This window comes from Leguminivora glycinivorella, chromosome 9 (assembly GCF_023078275.1).
Source record: "Leguminivora glycinivorella isolate SPB_JAAS2020 chromosome 9, LegGlyc_1.1, whole genome shotgun sequence".
Taxonomy (NCBI): domain Eukaryota; kingdom Metazoa; phylum Arthropoda; class Insecta; order Lepidoptera; family Tortricidae; genus Leguminivora; species Leguminivora glycinivorella.
In genome coordinates this window covers 7,013,672-7,031,471 of record NC_062979.1, presented here as the reverse complement: position 1 = coordinate 7,031,471, position 17,800 = coordinate 7,013,672, and the positions used below count along the sequence as shown (strand labels likewise).

Genomic DNA, 17,800 nt, shown 5'->3' with positions numbered 1-17,800 from the left:
ACAAATCGATATGTTTAGTTATTTCGGTGCAATCTCGTCACTTGATAGCTGTAAAACGTGGGAATTCATTTGTTTTCAGCGAGCCAATGACCTGGTTTCGATAAAGACTTGGCTTCGGTTTCAAAAGATCCGTCTGTGAAAACAAATAAAACTCTATTACATTGTTTAGTGCCAGCAAGGTGCTAGGAAGATCTGTCGATCCACTAATTAGCGGAGAGAAAGAATTCATTTACACATACCTAACCCATTGGGAAAGGGGACTTTTCTTCTCTACTAGGAGGGATCGAAGTGCCACTTATCTTCTCTGCTAGAAGGGACCAAAGTGCCACTATTCTTCTCTGCTAGGAGGGATCAAAGTGCCACTTATCTTCTCTGCTAGAAGGGACCAAGTTGCCACTTATCTTCTCTGCTAGAAGGGATCAAAGTGCCACTTATCTTCTCTGCTAGAAGGGACCAAAGTGCCACTTATCTTCTCTGCTAGAAGGGACCAAAGTGCCACTTATCTTCTCTGCTAGAAGGGATCAAAGTGCCACTTTTCTTCTCTGATAGGAGGGATCAAAGTGCCACTTATCTTCTCTGCTAGAAGGGACCAAAGTGCCACTTATCTTCTCTGCTAGAAGGGATCAAAGTGCCACTTTTCTTCTCTGCTAGAAGAGATCAAAGTACCACTTTTCTTTTCTGTTAGGAGGGAACCACATATCTACGGGAATGGGTGCAGTTAGAGGGTAGTTCCTACACAAGAAGTAAGTATTTTCAGTTTACTGAGATAAAGTTAAAATGACATTTGGCGTTGGATATAAGCTTTAGGTTTATGTTGAACAATAATCAGCCATTTATTATGAATTTATCATACATACATAAGCAGGTAACTGTAAGAGTAATAGCTAGAAAGTTTAATAGTTCCTATTAAATATTTAATAGAAACTATACTATAGAGCTAAGTATAGAACGTTGCTATGACGTTATAACACAGAATATACAAGTATATGTTATGTTATGAGTAGACTGCAACAACGAAAATCGATTAGCATTCCTTTTGTAAAAATAAACAAAAGCAGTGCTGTAACAAAGTATAGGATAGCTGAAATTATCAATAATAGTAAAGTTGCGTGACGTTTCCTATACAAAACCAATACAGGGCGTCGACCCCTCCTTTTAATTTGTGGGGCGAACTCCCTTAGCCACTACACTCTGACACAGAAAAAAAGGTCAGGGAGAGTAGCCAAGAGTATAAATCGATCACGCTCGTAGCATATCGTAGCTCTTTGTCGCTCTTCCATATTGGCGCGACAGAGCCAGTTGCGTTTCGATCGCCACGTCATGAGCGGATCCGGGGGGGTCATGGGGGTCATGCCCCCCCCTGCAGCCTAGGTTGGCCATACAAATTGACCACGTGACCCCCCCTGGGTACGAAGCTGGATCCGCCCTTGCGCCACGTTAACGATTGTCACTTCGGTTAGGCCAGCAAACTCTGTCGCCTGTCGCCAAGAGCCTCAAGAGGTCAATAGAACAAAGTAGGTACCTATACGATTTGCGGCAACCGATATTCACTTGTTTTTGTCTGTGTCGCACTTTTACGGAAGACCGACAGAGAAAGATAACTACGTTATGCTAGGGGCGTAATCGATTGTACTCTTGGCTACAGGCCCTGAACTTTTTCTGTGTCAAAGAAATGCTGATGGACACGTGGTTAGGATCGCCTTTCAAGGATTTGTAATATTGGATAAGTACTTGTAAAATTGGATAAGTAATGAATCCGGTTAGGAGTTTTTCGTGCGTGTGTTCGTGTAACAATACATTAGCATAGCACGAGTTACGAATGTCCTTTCCGCACGTGTATCGTACGACGTCTTTCAGTACAAATGGCTCTCCGAAGTTTCGACCTGACGTATAGTGAACCACTTCTTAAACTAGTGCGTAAAAAACACCATCTGTACTGAAAGATTAGGTACATTACGATACAAGTGCGAAAAAAAGGAAGATCGACACGAGTTACGAATTTTCTTTTCGCACGTATAACGTACGACGTTTTTCAGTACAGATGGCCCTCCGAAGTTTCGACCTGACATATAATGAACCAATTCTTACACTACTAGTGCCAAAAAAAACCCGATCTGTACTGAAAAACTGTACTGTTTTTTCTTGTTTAAGAAATAAAAACTGTTATACTTATTGGACATGAATATATGAATGATGATTGGATTGTTACGTGAACTGATAAATCTAAAACCACTGATAAACAAAAGAATAACAATATATCTCAGCAATTTGAAATTACGACATACTTTGAGGTAGAGCCGTTGTATAGAGGTACCTACATACACATTCGCTGACTCTATTATTGTCACTTGAAATCCTTAATTATTTTCCCTGTCACACACGCTTAAATAAATGAACGTGTCTGTAAAAACAACGAAGAAACTCAGCCGAAATAAGAAACAATAAGCCAGAAATGCCAGAATGATATCTTTGGATGGAAATAGCTTGACACCACGGTTGACGAGGGTGGTTATTGCGATTTAAATGTTAGCTTTCTGGTTTTTAGGGTTCCGTAGTCAACTAGGAACCCTTATAGTTTCGCCATGTCTGTCTGTCCGTCCGTCCGTCCGTCCGTCCGTCCGTCCGTCCGCGGATAATCTCAGTAACCGTTAGCACTAGAAAGCTGAAATTTGGTACCAATATGTATATCAATCACGCCAACAAAGTGCAAAAATAAAAAATGGAAAAATATGTTTTATTAGGGTACCCCCCCCTACATGTAAAGTGGGGGCTGATATTTTTTTTCATTCCAACCCCAACGTGTGATATATTGTTGGATAGGTATTTAAAAATGAATAAGGGTTTACTAAGATCGTTTTTTGATAATGTTAATATTTTCGGAAATAATCGCTCCTAAAGGAAAAAACCGGCCAAGTGCGAGTCGGACTCGCCCACCGAGGGTTCCGTACCTACAAAACTATTAGGTACTTTTACATTACTCACATAAGTCTAAAGACTGGGCTAGGCTAGAAGTATAGGTTCTCTAATGAGCATAATTGTGTTTAGCGCCACCTCTCGACGAATTCGCGAACTAATTAGCACAGCTTGCGTGAGGTCTTTTATAATGTTAACCAAATTCAAAATTTTTTTATTTTATTTTAAAGTAGATGTTTTATGTAAAATTTCGTAGCTATAAATTTTAACACCTTTATTCATAAACGTACACTAAAGTTATCCAGCCGATAAAGTTCGTTTGTCCCTTTCTATCACACCAATACGTCGGAAAGGGACAACCGAACTTTATCGGCTTGATAACTTAGTGTACGTTTATGAATAACGGGGTGAGTATTACCGTACTGTAAAAATATAATGTATACGGATTAATGAATTTAATATAGATAGGTAATTATTGATATGTGGCAAAACGAAGGAAATTGTTTACACCTTCGCAATAAGTATGTAATGATATTTTTTTAATTTACCATGTTACTTCACGTACCTACTTAGGTACTTATTTTAAAAACTCTAAAAATGTCTATTGAGTTTTTGTCGCAGACCACCATGTGGCTTCTGCATATTCTGCGCTGTGATAGAGTTGCCATAGTAGGTATGTATATATTGTATATAGGCAATAAGAGGCAAAAAACATATTGTGCTAAAATATTTAAAATACCTACAGTCATTTCCGAAACGTGTGAATTCATGTCAATACTTTCTTTTATCAGTATTACACGGAGTAGGTAAACGTTTCGTGGTAGCGGCAGCGCACACTGCAGAGAGCGCACGCGGACACCGGCGCGGCGCCACAGAATATATAATAGCACAAGTAAAGAAGGCCCACTGCTTTGATGTTTCCGAAATGCCGCCTTTTTAAATACCTACAACATTCTTACAAAGAAACGAGCCGCACGTGCGCGGCGTCCGGTGATAGGGTTACCAATGGATCCAAACGAATTGATACTCACATTAAATGTTATATTATTATATTCAAGTCTTGAGTACTTTCTAGGTATATACGCTGTATTTATATATTTTTGTTCAAGGTTCCAACATCACAAGCCTTATTGTACTTTTCCGTGGGACTTAATCAGTAGTAGATCTGTATAAGAATATCTTTTGGTATTTATTTTATTCAATATGTCTATTTAATTAAGTATTATTAGCCATTCCACCCGCGGACATCGCTTAAAAAAAAACTCGCGACGTAAAGTAACAATAGAAAGTGCGAACGTGCATTCCGTGAGAATGTGCGCCACCCCTGAGTAGGCCGCGAACTCGCGGCCACAGCTCGCGGCCGCCAGGATATACTTGTAGCGCGGCGATAGGATAGCGGGTGAGCCGCCCCTGGCGGCGCCAGCGGACGCGTCTGTGTGCGTGAGCTAGGTATGCATACAACTACAACTGCTGTAGCACCGCCCCCCTCAGCGCGTCCTCTGCGGCGCGGCGATAATCACCTAGCCCTAAGGCCCTGGTTTCTCTGGCCCGTCACACGCGCCCGGCGGCGTTTGGATGTGAGCCGCATGTGCCGCTGTGCCACACGCTGTCGGTCGCGGGTGCGTGGGTTTTCTGACCCTTGGTCACCCGTCGTCGGCGACGGAACTCAGAAGCTCTGGTAGACTGATTTTTGAACTGTTGTGTTGTGCTCTGATCAAAATGAATGCAAAAATACTTACATTGTAATTCTTAGAGGAAGAAGATTATACGCGACTTAATCCGTTTCCATATAAATATTGATATTACCTAAAAAAAGAGACAGTCAAACGATATTTTTGTATGAAACCGGCAAAAAGAAAGTGAAATTTTTAACTTGGTACTCAAACACTTGCATTGTAGTAAAGTAAAATTTACATCATATATTCGATTAAGTATATCGAAAACAGTTCACAGAAGTACAATTCATCCATTGAATTACTATGTACTAACATACTAGAAATTACACCCCAAACAAAGTCTGTGCTCCGGCCGGCAGCGCGCGGCGCATGCGTGGGGAGGTACCGTGTCATAGAGTAAGACTTGACCAATGACCACCTAGACGCGACACTCTTAGTGTAGACCTTTTTTTATACTTTTTGTAAAATATTCATTATTCATAAACGCACACTAAAGTTATCAAGCCGATAAAGTTCGTTTGTCCCTTTTCGGCGTATTGGTGTGATAGAAAGGGACAAACGAACTTTATCGGCTTGATAACTTTAGTGAACGTCTATGAATAAGGGGGTAAGTAGTTTAATTTTAGCACTATCATACATTGTGCTATGTTTAAGTTCTACTAAGTGAAACAAAAATACATTATTGATTTTTTTCATATAACTACTTTAATTGCCCTTGAAGAAAATCATAGGTTATTATTGTATGAAAATATCGATTACGACTCGTGTTAGAACTGTGTAGTATTCATAAGTATAACGTGAAATAAATTTAACATTTCTCTTTTATATATTTCAAACAGAATATAATCACAATTACTATACTTCATTACCTACATGTCAAGTCTGTGCGATTATGATGCGATTAATCTATGATTTCGTTCAACAAAATGGCAGCGATAGCTTCGCGTTTGAGGAGCGCGTCCCTTCATTGAAATAATTACTTAAATAAAGATCGATTAACATAGCGTGTATAACCGATGAAATGTGACACGTCAGTTTTATTCGATTTTCTCGTATGGCTTAAACAGCATCTTGTTGCGCAGGAAGGCATTTTTACATTTTATTTGTGTGCAGGCAGAAACATAAGTCCAATGGACTTATGTTTGTAGCGCAAACGTTTTGCTCGCAGTGTCCTCTCTAGTATTACCTCAATGAGTTCATCATTATCTTTCATCATGTCAGTCATTTTCCATATCAAGACGCCACCCGCCGTCCGTTGCTATTGTACAAAACGAATACAGACCGTCGCGTGCGGCGTGTGAACTTCGCCCGTCGAACCACTCGCCGCCGGCGACGTTTCAAAGAAACCACCCTCAAACATTTCCGAACAAAACATTCGAACGTCGTCAGTCGCGGACCCGCGTAAAAAACCACAACACGTTCTATGAACATTGGTCAAGTGCGAGTCGGTTTTCGACTTTTCCATACAAAGAACTCATGAGCGCCTGAACGACTGTGATGGCAAAGTTAACTTTTCGCACTTTCAAGACTTTACGTATATATCTCGGAAACGATAAGAGATAGAGCAAAATGGACTTCAGATTTGGGCTGTCGTTGGCACAAATTCTATGTTTTCGTCAACAGAGACCTTTTTTGGACCGATTTGAACAAAATTTTGCTCAGTCCACTTACAAACGGTCTTAAGCGCCTCCTTTTTAGTAGGAACTTAAGTCATTTTGGCAAATGAAAAAAAAAATTGAACAATTTCTAAAAAGAAAAAGACAGAAATGAATTTCTTTCTACCTTTCCATCACGCTTACAAAATTTTAAGACGTTTAGTAACTGCTTGCAGCGTCAGTGAGTGAAAATCTTAATTTGAGTTTTTTTCTCGTAAGTCCGACTTACGCTTGACTGTAGATTTCTAATAGGTTTTCCTGTAATCTACAGGTAGAGGGCTATCTCGTGTATTTTTTTGAAAATTTTACGCTAAGTAGTTTCGGAGATAAGGGGGGGGGGAATGGTCATTTTTTGTCTATTTTCTTAAATTACTTCTAATGTACCAAAATTAAAAATTAAAAAAAAAATATATTTCAAATGCTCATAAAATGCTCTTTTATTTGATATATAACACAATATAGTTTTAATAACTTTGATTTTTAATTTTCAAGTTTACCCCCCAAAAGTGACCCCTATGATTAAATTTCATTTAATTAAATTACATGTCCGTCTTTGGGCCACAGGTTTACATATGTGTACCAAATTTCAAGTAAATCGGTTCAGTAGTTTCGGAGAAATCGGCTGTAACAGAGGGACAGACAGACACACGAGTGATCCTATAAGGGTTCCGTTTTTCCTCTTTGAGGTACGGAACCCTAAAAAAAGTGCGTCCCCCCCCCCTCTAACTTTTGAACCATATGTTTAAAAAATATGAAAAAAATCACAAAAGTAGAACTTTATAAAGACTTTCTAGGAAAATTGTTTTGAACTTGATAGGTTCAGTAGTTTTTGAGAAAAATACGGAAAACTACGGAACCCTAAAGTAAAATCCATAATCCTACGGACCAAATTGACAAGTAAGTGTGAACGAATGTTGCCACAGTTTGGCCAGTGTCGTTCTTATCGATATTAAAATTATTATTACATCGTAGATTTAAGGTGCACCCAGACGGGACAATGAAATTGGCAATTTGATCGGCTAATCAATATACCATTTTTTTCTGTGATTTCGACAGATCAAAAGGGAATTTTTTTATTACGGTTTTTATTTTGACTAAAGTTGTCTTATGTCTTTTGACATGCATCTTATTCTGTGGTTTGTAGTGATATACACCGTGTTTTTTGTTTCCGCTGAATTCGAACGTCATTATGATGATTGATGGCATGACTGCAACATTGATTGATTTCACAAGAATACTGAAAATCTAAAGCTACCTGTTTTCCCATACAAATAAAACTATGGAAACGGATTATATCGCGTATGAATTTACAATACCAACATCTCGGCGTTGTTAACGGGTGTGAGGTGTCACAACGCAAATTCTTGCAACATTCAGCTGATCCTGAATCTCCTCAAGCTGTTAGAGCAAAGACACTGCTACAAGCTGTTAGACAATGAACTTGAAACTTTTGGAGCTCATTCTCTATTTGCAATTTTGCATTGGCGATCTTTTCGAGAGCTTTCTTGTGCGATAGGTAGGAGTCGAACAAGCAGACAGGTATCCTGATATTAAGACGATCGTTTTGATTTTTTTGCTATTTTTATTTTAAAAGACGCTAGAGCCAATATTTTTTTTCTAAAAACGGCCTTTTTCAATATGGCTCAAAAAAGGTGTGATAATCAAGATCGGTAACAATTAGCCAAAAAATCTAAACGGTCCGACACAGATTATTTCATTGTAATTCAGATTCTCAAACTTCGTTCCGTTTAAATAAGTTTTGAAGGTGGAAACAGTCGAGAGCGGAACCTCGATTTTAAAGAATTTTTCGCAATATCTTTTAACTGAGTTGTTCTTAATGGACATTTTTTTTGATAAATCTAGTCAATAACACTAGTATATTTAACTGAAATTCCCTAATTGAAAGGGCTCCTTTCCATTTTAGCATTTTCGCTCCCGTAGCGTCTTAAGCGATCACTACCGCTCATGGACACCCGAAACACCAGAAGGGTTGTGCACGCTCTTGATCGGTAGACTGACGGAACAAATCCAACTCGTACGCGTACTCTACTCTGCTATAAAGGAAGGAGAATATAAACTTTGATTGACAAGTCCGCATAAAAGTAAAAACATGCATTTGGCGTTTCGCGTGGCCTTGCTCCGACGCTCCGGCTCGTAAATCGACCGCTTTGGCATCCAGCCATAAAATATTTAAAGGAACTTTGAAGGACAGCGCTTCTGTAATGGATTTTTTGGCCTGTGGTACATTAGTGGTGTCAGTACTCTGTACATATGTATAAATCTTATAATATAACACGTAACGATTACGTTGACGACCGGTCTAGCATAGCGCGTAGTGAGCCTGCTAAGCCGAATGCTGGGTTCCCATGTTCGGTTCGAATCCCGCTAAGGGAGATTTATTTGTGTAATGAGCACATGTATTTTATTATTAAAAATCGTTTTTAGTTCTGGCGTAGGTCTGTGTTCAACATAATCGTTGTTCTCACTCATGATAACAGACCTACACTATACTAAATATGTTTAACAGTGATCAAATAACAGTGACGGAATTTGCTCTAAGGCATGCTGACAGTTAAAGAGAACTGCTAAAGTTCTGCTACCATTCCGTCAGGTCTCTGAATTTTATGAATTGGGCATTACGCATAACACAGCCGATATGTTTCAGGGCGCAGTAATACAAAGGCAAATATTCATGTAAAATAAAGAGTTCACCCCACCTTTATACCCTTTTCACTTTACCTTCATAAACCAGCAAGCATCCAGCAAGGAATGTGTTTGTTTAGTTCGGTTGCCTAGAAACAGCAGGGGTCGACGCTCGGCCACAACACTTAATAAAACACCATGTAAATGCGGCCTTTAATCGCTCTAACCCATAGGTGGCTAAGTACTCGCGAGTATGGATACGAACAGAAAACTGGATCATTTTGTTATGAGGACAAGAAAACAGTGCAATAAGCACTGCTTTTTATAAAGTGTAAGTAGCTTGTATGTAGAATATACACTACCGACTAAACACGATTTTTAGTTTCATTTTGAGGAAGACGCTTCATCGATAGGCTACTTGACCGTTTTTTTTTAATCTCTCTTATACACCGTGTTTTTTTTGTTTTCCGTTAATTTCGACACGCAGTTAGGTTCATCATCAGAAACCACCCTGTGTATCAGTTTTTGATAAACTCGAAAAAAAAATTTTTTTTTCATTTCCATACATAATAAATGGATTAATTAGTGTGACAGGACCTTAACCATAACATTAAAGTCATTGTCAAGTGTTTGACGGGACATGTCAAAACAAATAACATTAGGAAGTGGTAAGGGATGCCACACGCGTGTTCAGTAATAATTTTTTTTTTAACAATTTGATAAAACTGTAAGAGTTAAGAGGCTAGTTTCTTAGAGAAATTGATTGTATTTGAAATAAAGAATCTTCCCTTAAAGTTAACGGAATTCAATAAAAACAGGGTGTATTATTAATTACTGTTCAATGAACCGAAAAAAAATATTGCCATATTTTATTATTACTTGAAAACCGCAAAAATATTTTTAAAGAATACTTTTATTTAATGAGGCAATAACATCATCAGCTTTTGTTAGTACATATATAGATTATCTGTGCTTGTCGCCATTCTGTTGGAAAACAACATTTTCTGACATTTAAGATAAGGCACAAATGTCATTTATGATTCGACATATGAGTCCTATGACGTCACTACATCGCCGACAGCGTTTTCAGTGTCCAAAATTTTAAAAAAAAAACATCATTTTTAGTAAAAAATACGTATAGTCATCATGCACTTTTAATACCTCAAAGCTATAAATATCGGTTTTTAAGTCAAATTCTATAGAAAACAATCATTTATTGTGTCAATTTTGATGAGTCTAGTAGCCTATACCGCGAACCGAAACGGCAAAAAAACCTTCATCTTCTGTTGCATTTTTATTAACTTTTAATATTTTGATATAATTACAAACATATTTCTCAGGTTCTAAGTAACTCTTAGTCACTCGAGGTGCAGAATCTTGATCTACGTTTCTTTGCTAAATAGTGCAACATTTTAAGAAATTCTGGCAGTGTCCAAGGACGATGTCAGTGGGTGTTTTCTAGATAAAATTGCACTGGGATCGTCATCCACTCGTCACGGATATTTCGGGACCATTTACGATCCCGTCATAACACACTCATCATTATAAATGCAAGCGGGATACTGAAGGCGTATTCAGAATAGTAAAATAACATAGGTACTTACCAAATAAAAGAGACAATTTATAATTACTCGCCCAGTAGCTATCAAAATACAGTGCTTATCTTTTGTTGGCGATAAAGAGTGGCTAAAAATTAAGTACCTACTAAATACACTCTGGCAAAAGAGTTGCAAAATCGACACAACTAAACGGTGCACGGTGTATAAGTGAGAAAACGGGAGGACACTACGATGTTGCCACTTTTTAATTTCTAGATATAACTACTTTTTTACCAAGCTGTATGTAGTTTAGAGTCACACTAAACCGGGTTCGAATCCCGGTAAGGGCATTTATTTGTGTGATGAGCACAGATATTTGTTCCTGAGTCATGGATGTTTTCTATGTATATAAGTATTTGTATATTATATATATCGTTGTCTGAGTACCCACAACACAAGCCTTCTTGAGCTTACCGTGGGCCTCAGTCAATCTGTGTAAGAATGTCCTATAATATTTATTTATTATTACACTAAGCTCTGAGGCAATTCTGAATATTCTGATAGCAATAACACAGTAGTAAGTTAAGGTAAAGCGGGGGAAATCCCGGGGGCCAATTGTAACTAATCCATTTTTTCCATTTTCCATTTCCATTCCACTATTAAGTTGAGTTCCGAGTATAAATAACCGGTGGACACTATTTAATAATGCAAACATTGTAAAACATGGCAAAAAATGGATCAGTTGCAATTTATTTATATATTTGTTTCAAGCTGATAATCAAATCAAGTTTGATGAATAGGTCTGCCCTGTCTGTAGCTTTTCCCATATTGAATTACAATTATTATATCGATTGAGAGCACACATGCCAAATCACTTTATTGCTGAACTGATATGCATTATCATCAACTAAACCCATTTTAAAATGACACACATACCATGACGGTCATTATTTGATTATTATTATTTGATCTGTGATCATGGCATGACCACAGATCAAATAATAATAATCAAATAATACATATCTAACGTTTTCACTTTCTTAACTGTTTGACCACGTTCTTGTATGTGATTTGTATTTCTTCTGTCTGTTACCCTCCGTGAATCTTTCTCACTTGATGGTCTCATCAGAATGTCAGCGCTGGAAGTCACAAGCAACACGCTGAGATGAGGCCATTTCCCACTTCATTCCTTTCTGTCTTGTTGTTATTATGTGTATTTTGTCTTGCCTGTGTTCACGAATAAATTTTTGCTCTATTCTATTCTATTCTATAGACAGTATATAAGTAGTATAGACACTGTAGGAAGGAAAAGAATGTAAAATTTCTTAAGTTTCAGTGCAACTTTTAGCAATTGCCCTCGTGTGGTGACTCGTGAGAGGCTAAGAATTTCGCCACCTCCTTTCTTCCCGACTTCTTCCCGTAGGGTTAACGGTTAAAAATGATTTTGATATGGTCATCCTCTATATGATTATGGTCATCAATTTGGTAATCCATTCATCCTGTTGGTCGAAATATCGTTGGTTGGTAGACATCCGTGACCTCAACGTCGGCGATTTCAGGGTGCGTAGCTGAATGGCACAAACGCTCACGAAACGCTCACGAAACGAAACGCTAGTAGATCGCTGTATGGCTCTTGCGTATTGGCGCGACAGAGCCAGACTACCTTTCGCGGCGTTTCGTTTTCGTATCGCGTCGGAGAAATGCCATTCGGCGACACCGCTCAAAACGTTTACAAGAGCTACACGAATTATTTTTACAATTCTTGTGATATATTTTATGCATTTAGCTTTCTTGTCCTTATGACGGGTTGTCTCCGTGTTATACCTATCATAGTCACACTTATTTAATTCATCTGACCCTAGCCTCACCATCACAAGTCACAGGCTCACCTCTGTAATTGTTACAATTGCACTCGTCCTTTGCGCTTCCTTATTAAATCCGCTCTAATTCCTGCGCGCGCGCTGCCACTACATGATCACAATATTAGACCGTATTTCACTGCGATAAAATACAATTGTTCACAATGGTTTTAATTGTCTGGATGGATCTTGCGACGAAAATATCTGCTATAATTAGTATGGCACATTGTTGCGGGTTGAGATCTAATTTTGAAGGGCTGATAACACATTAGTATGCGAGGTAGTTATTTAGGGTAAGTTTTCGTTTTCGTTTACCATATAGGACTCACCGAAATCACGATAATTTACATTTTGTATATGGAAAAACCTTCGCATTTTCTAAAGGTACCTCCCTCTGTTGACTTTTAGATGACTAAATGAACTCACTGTAATTATAAAAATCTTGTACATATTTATAAGTATGTAGGTACAGTGTATCAGCTTAGTTTGTATAAATATAATAAGGAATGCTACACTAAGCTTTTCGGTCCTTTCCTCGTGCAGCGTAAACAAATCAGGCTTCGATATTATTTTTAGTAAAAATATAGGATTTATATAACTACTTAGGTACCATATTGACCAAATGCTCATTACTCTACCTACACTATTATTTTAGCAAGTACAATGGCAAACATTGAGACAGGGCGTGACACCAGTCATTTGAGTAATGATGTCACCGAGCGCTCAAATGAGCACTATTTTTATTCGCGACTTTGGATATTTGGGGCAAACTATTGGCGATTTGGGGCAAACCAAAAAGTTACTAATGCAAGGAAATGGTAGCTTCGGTATTGTTTATTTTAGGATTACAATCCTATTTGTTAGAGGCAAACAGTGATAACAGATTACAAACCTAAAACAACACCGACTACCTAGCATGATTATCGTTCTCACGGTGTATAACTTCCCATAATACATATATATTTTTTATATATACATATATGTTTATATTAGGTACATCTGTATCAAGATAGCATACAGCCTATCTAGTGTTATATTTTGGTCTGCGGCTTTTTAGGAGGTACCTCTACCTAATTCTCCTGATAAGTTCTGCTCGGAATGATATCCGCTCACACAAAACGAGATACCTAAACCTAACATTAAATACAATGCCCATACTTATCCCTAGCGACAGCCTAACTTATGCAGGGTTAGATCCTCTGTAGGTTAACTTTGTCTAAATATTTTTGTTTTCATATGAAATTATACACTAATGAATCAATAACCTAGCATTTTGTTTAGGTATCAGTGAAAAACCACATTCATTTTAATTATTGATATCTTGAGCCAATTGAAGCACACCATCAGAACCATCACATATCAATTGTGTTTGAGTCACGACGGGAGCCCACAGTCTTCCTACATTTGCCTCGCCCTGACCCACTTCGTCCGCCATGAACCCGATAATTATGCGATATGTAGAAATATAACCGTGATTTATTGCAAAGGCAACTATTTTAGTCGGAAAAACATGAGCAAATGGCTGTTAAATAAAACGACATGTACGACGTGTAGATACATAAATGTTTTATGACAAGTTTAAGAGATTAGTTACTTACACTTAGGCAAATGTAGCTAGGCAAGTAAATGGGGAAAGTATATAAAATGCCTGATTAATCTACTTAATCAGGCATTTATATACTTTAATACATACATATACATATTTGTATGTAAGCAAGTGTCGGTGGTTTATTTACCAGTCTGGAATTTCATTGATTCTTCATTCGTCTCGTTATTCGCATCTTCTAAGAACTTAACAAGCAAGTTTTTGTTCATATTTTGTGGTACCTACACCTAAACCAAAGGGAGCCCAAATAGGATTTTAGGAACACACCACAGAATTTAGGAGCCCAAATAGGAACACAACACAGAATTGAACATTCAACAAATCATAAATTCCAATTTCGATAAAATTATGTTGTTTTCCAGAATCCCCACCGCAACCGGACCACGCAACGAACGTCACAGTGCCCAAAAGGCATAAACCGCGGACGCTCGAGACGCATCCGACACGACACGGTGACGTCACACCATGGCGTCCACCGACACCTCGACCTCCAGCGGCCCCGCCGCCGACAAGCGGACCGTCGACGAGGCGTTCCTCAATAGGCTCAAGAACCTCGTCGAAAGGCTCCGGCTCGAAAACGCCACCTTGAAGCAGTCCCTCGACACCGAGCGGAGCGGAATCAGAGGACTGAAGGCCCTCCACGAAGCTGCTATCAGAAATTTGAAGACTGAACATAAAAAGAAAGAGGAGTTCCTAGAGAAACAACTCAGAGTACCATCTAAAACAGAGAAGTGTGATGATGGTAACAGATTAGCGGATTGCAAAAGGTTAACCGTCGAAATTCAGTCTTTAAAAGCAGCTAACAAAGGTCTTCAAGAAAAAGTCAAGGTAAAAATAAAGTTTATTAAGTACTTCTAGTTATAATAAAAGTAGTAATTACAGATATCTACTAGCACTTCTACTAAGTACCTACTTTTGCCATTAATTGCTAGTTCGTCACCCTCTGTTGGTTCCGGTACTTCAGACGACCGCCAACAAGTCTTATTGTGCCACTTGTATTGTACCAGTAGCTTATTAAAGACAATTGTACTATGATATATATTATTCATAAACAGTAGACAACATTTCAAAATACATAGCAGGTGAATGTTAAAACTTGAATGAATGAATGTTGATGGGCACAATAAAATAGATTAAAATCACAATATTGTAAGTACACTATCGTCTATTTAGACCAGCGGTTCTCAATCTTATTTTCCCATGGAACCCTTTTAGAAAGCAAAATATCTGACGGAACCCCTAAATTAAATAAAAAAAATAGTTGCAATCTTTATTTTTATAAGTAATCCTATTAGTAAAATCTAATCATTAGATTCAAATTTAATTTCATTAGCTGAAACTGTTTTTTTTATTTTTTAACAATTTGGTGAATATTTGGTTTTATGGAAGAGAGTTGAAGTTGCATATCAGGTAACCAAAATTCACAAGGAGCCCCCAAAGAGGCTTTGCGGAGCCCTAGGGATCCGCGGAGCACACTTTGAGTATGGCTGATTTAGACGATAGAACACGGACATTTGTCCGTGTTGATTATTATTGTAATGGGTGTAACTGCACTTTTGTAGCTTTGTGCAGAAAGAGTTCCACTATAAAAAATATCCCACTAATAACGTAACCTCCGAATAGGACGAAAAATACTTCTTGAAGATTGTGCAAAGTTAACGCCTTCCTTTCTTTATTATCACCTGATAAGGCGTTGCCAATTTTAGTGTTGACCGAGAACTCCTCAGTTTTTACCCACTGCTGTATGATTCCCCCTTGGAACAGATAGTGAAGTTTTTTATTTATGACTGGCAGGTAAGGGCTTCCATAGTGCAGCCCGTAGACTATCGAGCATGGCAAAGGACACTCTAACATTGTATGGAATAGAGGTCTTCCTTCTTTCAAGTTAGATGTTTTTCTGCTTATGTATTTTGCATCGCTTTGTCTTAAGAGAACGGCGTACTGAAATTGGCGTTTGTCAATAAATGCTTTTATTTTCTTATCATTAAATATTTCGATTCGGTTCTGTTTTTCGAGTTGTAGTCTGACTTCCGGAGACAAGCTCGTATTGAAGAGTCGTAGGTGTCTATTGTGAATGCCAAGTGTTAAATTGCTCGCTAGTAGTGCAGCCGACGAGTCTATTTCGGGCTTGTATCGCGGATATGTTATCGCCGATGTTAAGATTCCCTGAAAGCAACACACTCTATTTTAGGACGAAAATATAGAAGTACGTAGATTGCGCTTTATCAGATTTTGTATGAAAACATAATATAATATTTTGACTATTTTGGGCAATGCACCTACGAACAACATTTGTGTGATATTGGTTTTGCAGCACAGATGTCTGAATTTAGTTGCAAATATAGTTTTGACGAAAAGCAGCTATTTGTAGACAAGTTACTGCTTACGGGATATATGTTGTAGTGAAATTATGATGAATACTTACATCAATAGCACAGTCGATTATCAGCGAATATACGATTATGATTAGCACGACTGCTCTGAAGACAGGACCCAAGAATTTGATAACAACTGTCTGTCTTATGAAGCATTTGACTAGTTCAATAACAGTTGTTGCGGATGATTGCGTATCTTTCGGAGCCCACCATCTGACCTCGACTTTAGAACCATCAATGCTATTAACAGCATTACAAATATGTTAAACATGAACATCAAAAACATATCCGTTGAGATCAGTTTCATTGTTGTCATAAATGTTGACTGTGGCCCAGCTTTCTTTAGTAGGAAGCACAGGGAATCTTGAGATAGAGGATAGGTCGTGTCGATGTATCCATAGTACGAATTTTTAAGTATTCGCGAGTTTAGTTCAAGATCTGTGTAACCATCCATGAGGTCGCGGGTAACTCCCGTGGCAGTTCCATTGTCCAGGAGGTCTCCCACCGTGCTTCCGTCGCGAGGTGCTAAAGCTTTGCATGAAGCGTTTAAGATAGTCATCATAGTCGAAGCTAACCTCGAACTGCAATCAATTTGCGCAGATTCGTCATATATGAAAGACTTTCTAAATACGCTCAGACGGAGCTCCCTTCCAAATAGGTTTTCATATTGAAGGGTCAGTAATCTTCCGATATTGCTTTCGTTTGTTACATCTATTATTTGATCAAAAAATGGATTGTAAGTGTACATCCTCAACCGTTCAGACCACAGCACAAGAATTGAGTTGGCTATTCTTTTACTCCAACATAATTGGAAGTGTTCTTTCATTGCATAATTGAAGTAGCTGTCCATGGTCACTTCTATGTTTATTACAAAGATCACTACACTTCGCGGTTTAAATACTCCTGTTCTACGCAGGGTTTGTATTACTATTTCATTGTTTTCTATAGTTAGTTCGTCGGAGGTCACAATATAAGCGGTTCTTCCATGCTTGTCGATTCTGGGTTTCGATTCGCTGTTGTTGCTGCTTGGGCAACCATCTAGGAGCAATACCGGATACCCATCGTTATAATTCTCAGTGTACTTCAGTATTCTGTTCTCAAAATATGTGAACTCGCAGAATATTATAGTGAAAAACCATTGGCGGAAAGCGTTGTATATTTTATCGACGACTTGAAATGCAAAATCGGCCTTTGCGCTCGTATCGCTGTGGTACGCTTGAACTTCTTGAAATAGAATGGATGGATTTACGCATAGTGAATGATTTAGTAGTAAAGCTATACCGAGAACTGTTAGCATTTTACGAGAGCGGGTGCGGCGTGGGGCAGGACACTTGACACTGCAGGTTTTAAGGTCACTTTTGTATTAAAAGGGGCGTTGATATGGTATCATTAAGCGCAATGTCAGCGCTCTGTTCGACAGCATGTCAATTATCGCCGCAAGGAAAATATTGGCTGAGGCAAATTGTGTCACCAACAACAAATTAAAATGTGTAACGTCATCAAAGTTGTAATAAAGTTGCTGTCGATGTGGACGG

General features: G+C 38.3%; 2 protein-coding genes across 2 annotated transcripts in view; one reads left to right on the top strand and one right to left on the bottom strand.

Moving 5' to 3' along the window:
* The window catches only part of LOC125229281 (axoneme-associated protein mst101(2)-like), a 215,569-nt gene that overhangs the window by 6,423 nt on the left and 191,346 nt on the right, over positions 1–17,800 (top strand). The window contains 1 exon segment of the mRNA XM_048134076.1: positions 14,253–14,718. Coding sequence (XP_047990033.1) covers positions 14,356–14,718 — 363 coding nt within the window. The 5' untranslated portion in view covers positions 14,253–14,355.
* Positions 15,305–17,633, bottom strand: LOC125229282. The gene is given in 3 exon segments (XM_048134077.1): positions 15,305–16,056; positions 16,316–16,494; positions 16,497–17,633. Coding segments are annotated over 3 exon segments (1,881 nt in total). The 5' UTR covers positions 17,563–17,633; the 3' UTR covers positions 15,305–15,420.